This window comes from Xyrauchen texanus, chromosome 1, assembly GCF_025860055.1.
Source record: "Xyrauchen texanus isolate HMW12.3.18 chromosome 1, RBS_HiC_50CHRs, whole genome shotgun sequence".
In the NCBI taxonomy this organism is placed as follows: Eukaryota; Metazoa; Chordata; class Actinopteri; order Cypriniformes; family Catostomidae; genus Xyrauchen; species Xyrauchen texanus.
In genome coordinates, this window is record NC_068276.1 from 51040398 (window position 1) to 51055215 (window position 14818).

At 38.6% G+C, this 14818-nt stretch overlaps 1 protein-coding gene across 1 annotated transcript in view; it reads left to right on the forward strand.

Moving 5' to 3' along the window:
* Positions 1 to 14527, forward strand: part of sema4f (sema domain, immunoglobulin domain (Ig), transmembrane domain (TM) and short cytoplasmic domain, (semaphorin) 4F) — a 94570-nt gene extending 80043 nt beyond the window's left edge. Inside the window, exons 10-14 of the mRNA XM_052132051.1 lie at positions 1542 to 1764; positions 1972 to 2081; positions 2562 to 2707; positions 2814 to 2866; positions 9418 to 14527. Of these exons, the coding sequence (XP_051988011.1) occupies positions 1542 to 1764; positions 1972 to 2081; positions 2562 to 2707; positions 2814 to 2866; positions 9418 to 10190 (1305 nt within the window). The 3' untranslated portion in view covers positions 10191 to 14527. The remainder of the gene's footprint in view (positions 1 to 1541; positions 1765 to 1971; positions 2082 to 2561; positions 2708 to 2813; positions 2867 to 9417) is intronic.
* The last annotated feature ends 291 nt before the right edge of the window (positions 14528 to 14818 follow it).

Sequence of the window (14818 nt, forward strand, 5' to 3'; positions counted from 1 at the left end):
CATTATGCGAAACAATACTATTCTATACTACACTATACTTTACATTACTGTACTGATCTGTACCACACCATATCACAATGTGATACAATACAATGATGGACAATAATATGCAATTACACTACTGTATACTATACTATACTATACACAGCATACCACACATTATGCAAAACAATACAATGCTGTTCAAATATACTCTGCTTCACTATATTACAAGACCAGGAAAAGTGCTAAATTGCATTTGTTCTACACATCATTATACAATTTCTAACAAAACCCAAAGTAACTCCTAATCATTAATGTGGGCTTTATATATACACTTACCTAAAGGATTATTAGGAACACCATACTAATACTGTGTTTGACCCCCTTTCACCTTCAGAACTGCCTTAATTCTACATGGGATTGATTCAACAAGGTGCTGAAAGCATTCTTTAGAAATGTTGGCCCATATTGATAGGATAGCATCTTGCAGTTGATGGAAATTTGTGGGATGCACATCCAGGGCACGAAGCTCCCGTTCCACCACATCCCAAAGATGCTCTATTGGGTTGAGATCTGGTGACTGTGGGGGCCATTTTAGTACAGTGAACTCATTGTCATGTTCAAGAAACCAATTTGAAATGATTCGAGCTTTGTGACATGGTGCATTATCCTGCTGGAAGTAGCCATCAGAGGATGGGTACATGGTGGCCATAAAGGGATGGACATGGTCAGAAACAATGCTCAGGTAGGCTGTGGCATTTAAACGATGCCCAATTGGCACTAAGGGGCCTAAAGTGTGCCAAGAAAACATCCCCCACACCACCAGCCTGCACAGTGGTAACAAGGCATGTTGGATCCATGTTCTCATTCTGTTTACGCGAAATTCTGACTCTACCATCTGAATGTCTCAACAGAAATCGAGACTCATCAGACCAGACAACATTTTTCCAGTTTTCAACTGTCCAATTTTGGTGAGCTCTTGCAAATTGTAGCCTCTTTTTCCTATTTGTAGTGGAGATGAGTGGTACCTGGTGGGGTCTTCTGCTGTTGTAGCCCATCCGCCTCAAGGTTGTGCGTGTTGTGGCTTCACAAATGCTTTGCTGCATACCTCGGTTGTAACGAGTGGTTATTTCAGCTTAAATCAGTCGGCCCATTCTCCTCTGACCTCTAGCATCAACAAGGCATTTTCGCCCACAGGACTGCCGCATACTGGATGTTTTTCCCTTTTCACACCATTCTTTGTAAACCCTAGAAATGGTTGTGCATGAAAATCCCAGTAACTGAGCAGATTGTGAAATACTCAGACCGGCCCGTCTGGCACCAACAACCATGCCACGCTCAAAATTGCTTAAATCACCTTTCTTTCCCACTCTGACATTCAGTTTGGAGTTCAGGAGATTGTCTTGACCAGGACCACACCCCTAAATGCATTGAAGCAACTGCCATGTGATTGGTTGATTAGATAATTGCATTAATGAGAAATTGAACAGGTGTTCCTAATAATCCTTTAGGTGAGTGTATATATATATGTATTTTCTCTCTTCTATCACCACTTGCAGTGTTTGAACAATGCTCTGTATGAGCAAGGCTTTGAGTCTTCCCTGAAGCTGCCTGATAAAGTATTGACATTCATGCGTGATCACCCGCTCATGGAGAACAGTGTGGTGGCAGCACCCTTGATGATCAGGAATGGCATCACATACACTAAACTTGCTGTTACCTTAACAACTGCCTCCAATGGCTCCAAACAACAAAGGGTCACTGTTTTACATCTTGGAACAGGTAAGAGAGATAAAACTGAAAAGTGGAAAAGCATCAGTACATCACATACTATAAACCCAAAGTTTAGAGACTGTAGGGGCACCAGAGCGGCCAATGCTGTTATATCAGTTGTAATAAACGTGTAATTACTTAGTGCTCTAATTTCATGTGAGTGTAAATTGATATGCTTACTTGCTTCATAATGTGTGTATGTGTGCATGTTTATAGATCGTGGACAGCTGCACAAAGTTTCTGTGGTTGGTCCGAATGCAAATCTTATTGAAGAAGTCCCTCTGTTTTCTGCACAGGAGCCTGTGAATAACATATTGCTATACAAGGTAATGACACATGCACATGTACAGTTTTATATAGGTTTATTGTGGCATCTTTTGTGTGTGTTTGTGTGTGTGGGGTGGTTTTGTGTGGTTTACGAGGACATTTTATGTAACAAACTGGTAATTACAAGGGTATTATGGTATTAAAGTGGTATTACATTTCTAGTGTCCCCATTATTCAAATTGCTTAAAAAACATACTAAACTATGTTTTTTGGAAAAACGTTTTTTGTGAGGGTTAGGTTTAGGGGTAGAGCTAGGGGACAGAATCTATAGTTCGTACAGTATAAAAATCATTATGCCTATAGAGAGTCCTCATTAGGATAGCTGCACCAGTGTGTGTGTGTGTGTGTGTGTGTGTGTGTGTGTGTGTTTGTGTGTGTGTGTGTGTGTGTGTGTGTTTTAAAACAATACTGTATCTCCAACCTGGATTCATGTATTTGGACTGTGAATGCACAACTGACACTCTATCCCTCTACTGTAGGACAAGGCTCTGGTTGGTTCTCCTCTCTCTCTAGTGAAGTTACCCATAGTTGGTTGTTCCTTCTACACTACTTGTGAGGTGTGTGCACGCGCCCATAGCCTCGGCTGTATATGGAGCCATAAAGACGGAGCTTGTGCTATGGCAAAGTAAGTCACACAAAAAAAACACACTCACATGAGCACACACACAGAAAGAGTCTTTCTAGTTCATTATCATCAAACAGAGTTGCATATAGTTGCATTTGTGTTTTAGGCCTGGAGAAGTGGTGGAGCCAGAGGATTTGGACAACCAATGCAACAAAGAAGGTGGGTCTGACACAACTAATTGTAAACACTTTACTGAAAGATATGTATATGAATATTCTGGGTTATTGTCAACTTAATGTCTATGTACCACATCTGTCACATGCTATTGATTACCTCACATAGATACCAAGCAAAATTAACCAGCTTTATATTTTTTCTGCTGATAATGACGTTGGGTAGGCTATATGGCAAGGATGGTAAAAGATTTTATCACACCAGTCTCATACTAACACATACATACACCTTTGAGTATAGTTACACTTTCACATTTTAAATTCATATTCATGGTGCTGTCTGCTTGCCTGCGTCCATTATATATTGACTAATCGTACTGTATTTCCCATTCATTTATACATACTGAGGGGCGAGTTGACATCATGCCACAGATACAGTACATATAGTACACAGACATTAGATTGAAATAAAATAACCTGGAGTATTATTCAGCTGAACCATGAAGTTTACAGGTTAATAACTCCATACTTGTGGTCCTTCTTCTTCACCACTGTTCCCCCAAAACTTTTGAATGAAGTGCATCTGCTAAATGGCAGCTAAGACCCCGCTTACACCTGGTATTAAAGCAATATTCCAGAGTCAATACAAGTTATGCTCAATCGACAGCATTTGTGGCGTAATATTGATTACCACAAAAATTACTTGATTTTGACTGCCCCTTGTTTTCTGTAAAACAAAACAATAAAGCAAAAATCTGGGTTGCAGTGAGGCACTTGCAATGGAAGTGAATGGGGGTCAATTTTTGAACATTAAAATACTCACTGTTTCAAAGGTATGGCCACAAGACACAAATTATATGCATCTAAACATGATTTTAGTGTGATAATATTGCTTACTAACCTTTTCTGTTTAAAGTTATAGCCAATTTTACAACTTTGTTGTTATGATGATGTAATGTCAACAAACCATACAAATTTTAAATTACTGTAAAAATGTCCATTTAAATAAATTTTCAGCTCAAATAATAGATGAGTATTAACAGAAGAATTAATGTGCTTTTATAAAATTATACACTTCACATTTCTGTTTTTAAACCCTCCAAAAATTAGCCCCATTTTTTCCATTGTAAGTGCCTCACTGTAACCCGCACAAGAAGAGACAGTCACAATGTAAGTCAAAAACTGCGTTTTATTGCAGGCAGGCAAAAGTACAAAAAAAGGGCAAATCCAGTGAAGAGTAGTCCAAGGGAGCGTGAGGTCGAAAGCCGGGGAATCAAGCACAACTAGACGGGATCGAAGACAGGGGAACAAGGGGAGCTGGCAAGCTAAGAGGAGGACAAGAGGAGTTCAAGAGATCAAAACTAGACGAGACTAGCGGGGGCAAAGACACGGGAAACTAAATACAATAACCAACAACCGTGAGACAAAAGGGTAGTGATATATATGGGGCGAGTGCAGGTGTAAACCATGACAGGTGATGAGACGAGTGCAGGTGAAACTAATGTGCAGGAGTGCAGATGACGCGAGTGCAGGTGGTCATAATGTTCTGGGGGATTGGAAACGCGGAGAAACTCGAGGAAGGGAGATTGCCTACGAGCATGTGAGCGAGTAGGAGCAAAGTGGGCGTGAGGGCTCGAGCGAGCAAAAAGAGCGTGCAAGCTCGAGGGGGCGGAACGAGCGTGGGAGCTCGAAGGGGCGGAGCGAGGGAGCGGGGTTCGTGACACTCACTGTAACCTTGATTTTTGCTTCTTTTTTTTTCTCCTGTGACCAATTTCAAGAGGAAGTTCTCTGATTTCATGACGAAATACACTAATCACACTATAGTGACACTATGTCAGTGTGCTGCTGCATAATAATAAACTGCAAAAAAAGGTCACAAACGAAAATGAAACAGCGTACTGTTTCTCCTCAATGTATTTTAAATTCAATCTAAGCACAAACACAACATTTTGATTAGAAGTAGAGTAACCTGTATTAACCTTTGTGTGCTTTTCTGATCAAACCGTTATTTCCTTATGGTAGTGCAGTGGTTGATTGAGAGGTGAGGGGTGGCATTTCACTGCTGTCTAGGAAGCATTCAGGGTATATTGTGTTTACACCTCAAATGCGATGTAGATGTGACCACATCGCATTTATGGTGTAACGCAATTCGTTTAAACCTCAATTTGCTTGTTTGAGTTTTTGCCTTTGGTTAGTGGTGTTTGTGTATCTGATGACAAAACCTTTTGCACCCCATTTACACCACTATTTAACACTGACCACTTGTGATTGGATCACGAGAAACTAACCTTAAAAGGAATATTCTGGGTTTTATACAAGTTAAGCTCAATCGACAGCATTTGTGGCTTAATATTGATGATCAGTAAAATTTATTTTGACTGGTACCTTCTTTTCTTTAAAAAAGAAAATATTTGGGTTACAGTGAGGCACTTGTTTGGGTTACAGTGGAAGTGAATGGAGGCCAATTTTTGAATGTTAAAATACTCATTTTTCAAAAGTGTAGCCATAAGACATAAACAATATGTGTGTTAAAATGATTTAGTGTGATAATCACTTACTAACCTTTTCTGTTTAAAGTTATAGCCAATTTTACAACTTTGTTGCCATGACAATTTAGTCAGCCTTAAAACGACTGTAAAAATGACTAGATAAACAACTTTACAGCTCGAATAATACACAAGTTTTAACAGAAGAATTAATTTAAGTGCTTTTATAAAATTGAAAGTTTCACATTTCGGCTTTTAAACATTTAAAAAATTAGCCCCATTTACTTCCATTGTTTCAGTCAGGACCACTTAAGTTAAATGAATAGACTTGAACAGATCCAGCAGAAATGTAACAATATTGTAAAAAAAAATATATATTAACTGACAGTGTAACATGGTAAAATCCTTCATTGCATAACAGGGACACTTAACTTCCAATACTGTATATTAAGTTGATAATTCAAGAATGACCAGAATTTCAACTGCCAATCAATTGTAGTCTTAGAGCACAAAACAACAAGGCAGATGTAGAGAAAACTAAACGCAAAGCTGTCATGCAAGAAGTGGAGCTGGGGATGGAGGAGGGTGTTAAAGTGCAGCTTGCATCCATGCAATGAATAGGCTGCTAAGGCATTAAATATAATGGATGACACATATATAACCGCTCTGATGAGTGTCTGAAATGTATTGGTAGATATCATAATTAGCTGAGCATCAGCTTATTGCAAGCGTGACTCACTTGACCTGCCTGAACTGACACTACGCTTGATTTCAGCCAGGGCCACTTATGTCAAATCAATATACATGAATACTTGAAAGAGTATTTGTTTATTTAGTGATGAAGCATCTGTTGGTGTTATGGTTCTGATGTGGGCAAACTCTTTGCCCATCCATACAGCTATGCATGTAAACAAATCCCCTAAAACAAAACCATTTGCCAAATATCACCAAACTAAAAACCTATGCTTACTGCTGACTTAACTGAATATGAACAGCTGATTAGAATCTAGGTCTATGTGATATAATCGATTCATGCAGAAAATGCTGAAAATACTATCCTGTTAGGGAAAGCATGCAGCCCAGGTAGTAACAAGCAGAGCACAAGTTACACTTAAGAGAACAAGCATGTTGTTATGGTGAATTGTTAATTGAGCTCTGATTGGGAAACCATGCACCCAGGTATTGGAATTCTTTGATGAGATCTGATTGGGGAAGCTTACTTCCAAGTAGAAGCAAACAAAGCATGAGCTTTGTTTGCATGAACAAGAGCATGTTTCATGACTTGGAAGGAATCAGAACGAGTGGCATGTTACTGCTATGAACGCTGAGGAACCTACTGGGAGACGCATACACCCAGTGCTGCAACAGAAGCATACACTAGCTAAAAGCACAGAATATTACCTGTATGTTAATAAAAACGAGCAGCATATTGCTACAATGACACTGAGGAATTTACTAGGGGAAACATATACCCCGTGCAGCAGCAGAGAGATACACTAGCTTGAAACGAGCAGTTGCTTTTACCTGATAAATAGCAGAGTCATGTCCCTATTACCTAGTATGGCTGGACCATTAGACCAATAATATTTCTGGTTATTCACTTGATATATAATAACAGCTGATTGATTAATGAAAATACATTGAATGCATGATAAAAAAGAAAATCTTATTGTGGGCCCAAGTGTGTATTTGATAGCTACTCATCCGATGCTAGCCCATCCAATGCTAGCTCTTTTAGCTGTATGAGCATTGCAATATCCATTATACAGTATATAGAAAAGACATCTGTGATTGCTGCGGCTAAGCATGTAATCAAATAAATTGTGATTTGATTGATCTTCTGTAACGGAATACTGTTTTGGCACTTAGAAGGTTACTGTGGCAACTGTAACGTACTGATAAATGGTGCAGCCCTAATGAGTTCCCAATTGGCATGATGTGATTAAACTACATTCATCGATTCCAAGTTGTATAGTGCTCAATGTTGTATTATAGGTTGCATAACAAGACTAGTGACAAACAAACTCCCTTTGAGCTAGCAGATTGACCTTGAGGAACTAGAAGGAACCCTTGAGTAATGAGGCCTAATTGGGAAAGCATACAAGATACAACTCAAGCAGTAATAGTTAAAGGCAGCCGTGTTGTAGAAAAAAGCATGTTGCTAAGAATACTGTAATATGAATTCGATCGAGAAGCATGCTTCCTTGCAGAAAGGAGCCAATCAGCCAAATTGCACTTAACAATAGCAATCTGCATAGTCAGATATTTATTAATTCAGAGTTCAGTTCTCTCAAGTGTTCAGAGATTCTCAGAGTCCAGTTAAAGTAATCTTGAATAACTTGATTAGCTTATTTAGGTGTTGACATAACCAAAATCAGTGTCCACAGAGTTCCAGACAGAATTAAAAACCATTAAATCATATCCTGAGGGAGGTTTGCCAAGCCTTAGCCAGATCCCCATACTTGAGTGACTACATGTCCTTAATTCCAGAATGAACATAACTTGTAGGTCCTCTATCGACTGAGAGCTTAAAGCCGTTATTAACAGTTACTGCTGCTCTGATGCGACAAAGTGAGCATGCTTGAGGTTGTAACTCATATATCAGAACTGGCAAACAGTGGAGATGGCAGCAACCATGATGCAGACCTGTGGCATCTCTCCTCCGTGATGAGTATCAGGTTATGCATAGGTTTTAGTGCCTGACCTGTCTTAATGGAGGAAGGCTGCATTATATGAGATAAGTGACAATGCGTAATAAAATGCGCATATGTCCTGCTATGAAATTACAGCAAATAAAATGCTAAATAGAGCAAAAGTTGAGCTGTGCAAAGTTTAATATTGTGAGGAGATTTAGCTATGGTTGCTGCAATGGATCATTTTGCATAACATTGCATTTAGGGAGCAGCATTGGTAATGACCAATTCGGTGCAAAATTACTTGCTTGATCATTATAAAAACGAATACTATACTAGACATGAAAAACAAACACTATTCAAATATTATTATTATTATTATTATTATTATTATTATTTACAAACACTTTTTAAGATAAAGAGCAAATTGCAAATAGTTGTTCAGCTTTAAAATAAAAACAATAATTATTTTAACATATAAGGGCAATGGTTAACCTATGAAACTAAGAGGAACATTCAATCTGCTACAGCCCATACTTTGACAGTAGGACCTACATAAAATGATGACAATTAGAGAACAAACTGATTTGCTGATATTCAGGATTGTTAACGCTGCCACTCATCTCTGTATATAGAACCACACATAGTGTGCAAATACGCATGTATGCAGGTTCCGTGGCCCTTAATGTTGAGCACTTTTAATGAGCACTACAGAACCTGAACAGATGAGACATGCCAGTTTAAAACAAAAGCTAATTTTACTGTGCATTTACATTTCACTGATCAATTCGTCTTGATGAATACAATTATGCGTATGAGCAGGCCTAACTAACAACTGCTGTGATACTATAATTTACATTGATAGATTTGACCACACTGAATGCCTTTCCGCAATGCATTTGATTGAATAGGACGTGATCAAACATGCTTACTTAAACTGCTCTGGTTCATATTTTGGAGGCAATGTGACGTACTACTCCAGACAAAAAATTTATAAATTATTAAACCCAAACAATCTAGTCCAGATCTGTTCACCAAACTGACAGCTGAATGTTTTTGCACAGAGCGTTGTTAAACTCACCGCTGCAGTTTATCAGAGCACTTTGATGATAAGACTGCTAGATCATTATCAGAATTAATCAAACGGAATCTGATTAATCTGATGAGGGTCTGAAATGTGTTGGTAGACATCATAATCAGCTGAGTGTCAGCTGGTTGCAAGCGTGACTCATGTGACCTGCCTGAACTGATGCTAGGCTAGGCTAGGTCTTACCGTCCCCTCTATTTTTGCTTTTTTTTTTTTTTTTTAAGAAAAGGATGGATGAGTCTAAATTAACTTTGTGGTAATCGATACTATGCCACAAATGCTATTCATTGAGCTTAACTTGAATTGAACCCTAAATGTTCCTTTAATGCCATGTGTAAATGGGATCTAACTACATAACTACATGCCTTTATTTCTATCTCTCTTTCTGTAGGTCTTTGCTCCCCACCTGTAATTGAAATGCATGTTGAACAGGGTCTACGTGTTCTGCTTTCTTGTGTGCAAGTGTCTCCTCGCCCCTGCCGCTGGAACCATCCTCCTCAAAGTCACACTCGCCTCCACAACTACGACCTGGAGGTTCAGGTCACACCGGAGAGCCTGGGCACCTATGTTTGCTTGTGTGATGAGGTTGGGCGAGATCAGCCGCCCTGTCGCAGAGCCGAGTACCAGCTCACCCTTGAAACCCCTCGCATTGAGGGGAACGTAGCCATTGCTGGTGGCCGTCACTTCCTGTTCTCGCACATTATTTTGTTTGTTGTAGGTTTTATTATGGGTGCCTTCATCTTATTTCTGGTTTACAAACATCAAGGTGGCCTGAGAGGGGGCGGGCACTCATCGTCCACATTGGAGAAGGGCCGGGACTTGCTACCTTCCACAGACACACCACAGTCTCCAAGCAGTGCCAGCCTGTTGTCAGAGGCCGTTCCATTGACAGAGAAAAGAAATGGAACGATAAATGGGCATGGTGGACACATCGTCCACACTGGTGGACACAACGGCAGGCATATTTATGCCAACTCATGTGGACTGAAGTTGCAGGAGTCAGCTGTTAATTTGGCAGATGAGCTGGATAGTAGAGAAAGGGTGGGGCCAAAGGGAGAGGAAGATGGGCTTGGGGAGGTGCTGAGTGAGATGGAGGAGGAGTTTGCTAAGCTGGCTTGTCTAAGAGGGGCACCACTGGCACAATGTGAGGAAAGTTCTATCTGAAGACAGGTGCGCACATTATTTTTGAGACCAAACTCTGTGAAAGGCTTGAGCACACAGGCTCACAAACACAGGAAACACAAGCATTTGGTGTGTTTTTCCAGATATGGAGGGCTGGAGAAAAAGAGGAGACCAGACAATCAAAGAAACTAAGACATACATTCCAAATATATAAGATAAACCCTAAGCAATCGCACAGAGACGCACACACACAATCAGATGTGCATACAGTACACAAACCACGTTTCCTGGAAGCTCCTCTGCCACTCCATTACGTTGTCATACAGTCCATTCATTCCTGTGTACATAAAGTGTTTTGTGTAATTCTGTGTTTATCCTGCTGTTTCTGCATGTTTTCGATCAGACCATTTTTCAGAATCACAAGCAGGCCGTTTTCATAGCCAGCGCTCAGCACTTTCATGCACCATTTTCAAAGCCATTCTCACATGGATATTCATTGTCTATGTGTGTGTAGTTCTGTATGCTTGGTCTGGTCAAAGTCCAAAAGGGTCTTTCAAAGTGCAATGACCTGTCTGTAGACCAAATCAACATAGAAACCAGAGAAATTTGCTCATCCTGGACAAATTACTGAAAATAAGCAGATTTGTTTGAGTTGCCAAAAAGGGCTTTCTAGCATGGAACTAACAAACGAATGACAAGAGACACTGGAAATCACAATGACATCATTTTGCCTTACAGATAAAGTGATAGTTTGAGTACTGCTAACAGTGGTACTGTGGCCTATGGCAGGGCTGGATTAAGCAGGACAGTGTCACAGGGCCTCGGACGGCCAGGGGCCTCCAAAGCCTCAGGTTGTGCGGCCTGAGACTGCCAGAGGAAGATGAAGCTATAGGGCCCCTAGGTCCTTCTCCGCAAATCACACTATGAAAATAGTCATTCAAATAATAGCCTGTGGTGGCCACAACTGAATGAAGGGAGAACATAAAGATCAAGACAGATGAAACTCTTTAGCAATCTTCTGTCTCTTCAAAAAGTTACTGATGGTAGATGGTGAACTGATGGTAGATTGTGGACTTGCCACTGCCAAATGATTCCGCCACATTCCCAGAGCAAGGGAGAAAATGCAATCAAGCAAAGAGCCATTAGTAAGTTATGCTTCTCTGGGATCGGCAATATTTTGTGGTGTCAAATCAGAAGCTGTCAAATCACTGCCATCCGTATATGGACCAGATGTAGCATGTTCTATACATAATAATCAGCACGTTTTAATCAAGACAACAATGACTGTGTAATGAAAGATGTATCTTTATAGCATTTAGTATGTAAGCTTATTGAAATGAGATGAAAATGTTAAGAACAGAAAAAAATTATGAAGGAAATCATTGATTGTTTTGAGTTTCTCTTTATGGACCGAGATTGTGCCTCCATTGAAGGTATATTTATCCTCACTGAAGTGGATGAGACAAAGTAGTTTGAAGAACAGAACTTCAGATCTATAATACCATGAATCAGGGGCTACGGCTTAATCTAAAGCACTCCTGTTTATGTAGCCATAATGAAGTGTGTATCAGGAGTATGTAAATATCTGTGAATATGAAGTGAATTTGTGGAAAAGATATTTTTAACACCTGCTTTTTCTTCTCTCTTTGTGATTGAGAGTGGCAAAGCATTGAACTCATTTTCACCACTAGAGGGACTCTTCCTGTGTTGAACATGTGTCACTTGCCCATCTTTAATGTTTGTTCACTTTTAAATGAATTTTTATTCAACTTTTACATTAGTTTCACCATTTATTTATTTTGTAATTCATGTGAAAAGAATATATACTGTATTTGTAACATTCTGTCAAGCAAAGTGAACGTAACAAACACTCTGGATTGTGTACAATGTACATGTATCTTGTCTTCTGGATGGATCTAATAATCAGCACTCACTAAAGTGAAAAAACAACAAGTACACTCAACGCAAAACTCCCATAAGAATCCTAATTTCTAAAACTTCCATCCTCCATCTAGTAAATCGTAGGTTCTTATCAATGAATTGTCCACAATGGTTTTATGTTTAATATGAGTAAATATAACAGATAATTAAGTGTTACATGCTCTTTGCTGTCCATTGTGAATAAAGAAATATGTTCATTGATGTACAGATATGTTGTATTCTAAGTTTCTATTTTTATAACTTATACACGATAAAGATAAATGTACATTTGTGTTGAAAACATATATTGAAGGTATGTATATGTGAATGGGTGTATGTGTGAATGCCTTGTGATGTCCTTTGGAATAAAAAAACAAAAAACTACCTCTCTAAACAATTTTTTTTTCCCCCCCCTTTTTTAAAACAGCCTAACATTAATTTCATGAAATCTTAAATATTCACTGGCGGCCATGATGTACAGATTTTGATCTTATGGAAAGAAATTGGTAGTTGTATCCACCAAACTGGCATTCAACTGATCACAATGTATAATTACTATTACAATTTTAAAAAATAAAATAAAAAATACTTCTTACTTAAACTATTTTTTCTGATTTCCTTGGTGAATTTGCAAACTTTTTTTCAGATTTTGTAGTTACTGTAGATAGAGCTTTAAGTGTTGGTGACTTCAACATTCACATAGAGAATGAAAATTACACATTGGAATTAGCATTTATCGATATTCTCAACTCTCTTGGAGTCAGACAAAATGTAACAGGACCAGATATGCGTAACAGCACAAGAGTAGTGACTTCATGAATTTCTTTACTTATAAAATTTAAATAATCTGAAATAAAATTGTTATTATGCAATCTGTCATAGCACCTCAGAAAACAGTGTCTCATAATTTTCCTCACATGCAACTTCAATCCTTCGATGTCATAGGTCATGAAGAGCTAACGAAAACGTATTGAAACATCAAAAGCCACAACATGTTTGTTAAATCCAGTACCAACCTAACAAAGAGGTATTCCCTGTAATCTCAGTTAATATTATTAACTCCTCGCTATCCTTAGGAAATGTCCCAAGAAACTTGAAAATGGCAGTTATCAAACCACTTATTGAGAAGCCACAACTTGATCCTGGAGAACTGGCAAATTATAGACTGATTTATACAGAGAAATAGTATATATGAACAATTTCAGTCAGGATTTAGACCTGATCACAGTACAGAGACTGAATTTATCAGAGTTACAAATGACTTGCTCTTATCATCTGAACACTGCTACATTTCACTTTTAGTGCTTTTAGATCTTAGTGCTGCATTCAACATGATATATCACAACATTCTGTTGAACAGGATAGAGAATTATGTTGGCATTTGTGTCTGCATCCCTAACACTGTTCGAGAAGCAGACACACTCCCTCAGTTTAAGTCTAGACTTAAGACTCATCTATTTAGCCAGGCATACACCTAATTTATCCTTCATCACACAATTAGGCTGCTTTAGTTTGGTCTGCCAGAACCAGAAACCAGAAACATTGATCATGTTATCATCTATAACTCTGCAATAAATTGAATGGCATCTATGCTTACATTATTTTATTTGTTTCCCTGTCTCAACCTCGGGACTCCTATCCTGAGGTCACCAGAACCAGCTGGATGCAACTCCATTCCTGCTTTGTGTTGGACTCCACTGCTACATGTCACTGTGTGATGATGACTACATGCAGCCGGTGCCAGTCATACATCACTTCAGTCTATTATGATGGACTTCAGAGGATGAACTGATGCCAACTCCAACCATAAGACATGGGATACTTCATATGCCATTGCCTGAACCATGGACTTAGGATAGACCTCACTGAAATTACCGGCCAGGTTGAACTGCGATGCATCTCACTGATCTGCCTGCATCACCTCAGTCTAATGATAGACTACACTCTTGAAATTGAATACATAGACTATCAATTAACTGCCAATAAAACCCTTTATCAGCCAACTAACAAGGACAATTGCATCTATGTGAACTTCAGCAGTTAATCCAGGATGGACTTCAAAGACATTAGTTATTAATCTTACAGTTCATACAAAATCTTAGTTTAAACTCTGTCCCTTAACACTTACTTAGTTTAATCATTTTAAACTATGACTTGCACTATACATAAGTAATATTTACATTATATTCATGTTGTTAGTCAGAGGGGAACTGGCCCCCACAGTGAGTCTGGTTTCTCCCAATGTTATTTTTCTCCATTAACCAACATCTTATGGAGTTTTGTATTCCTTGCCACAGTTGCCTTCTGCTTGCTCAGTGGGGTTATAAATATAATAATTATTTAATTACTTATTTTTAAACACAATTCACAATCATATTTGATCAAACTACACAATGAAGACATTATAAATATTACAGTTTTATCTTCAGTTATTGCCTGATCTTCTGTAAAGCTGCTTGAAACGACGTGTGTTGTGAAAAGAGCTATACAAATAAAATTGACTTGACTTGAAAAAAATTACTTGATTGACTTATGAGTTTCTAGAGAAAGCTGTTTCTTGTTTGCCATTTTTTACCTAATATTGACATACTGTGGCAGCTCAAAAACAAACACAAAGACAATTTTAAGCTTCATTTAACAAACCAAATAGCTTTCAACTGTGCTTGAAATTATGGCAAGTGATTTTCTAGTACCAAATTAGCAATTTAGCATGATTACTCAATAATAAGGTGTTGGAGTGGTGGCTGCTG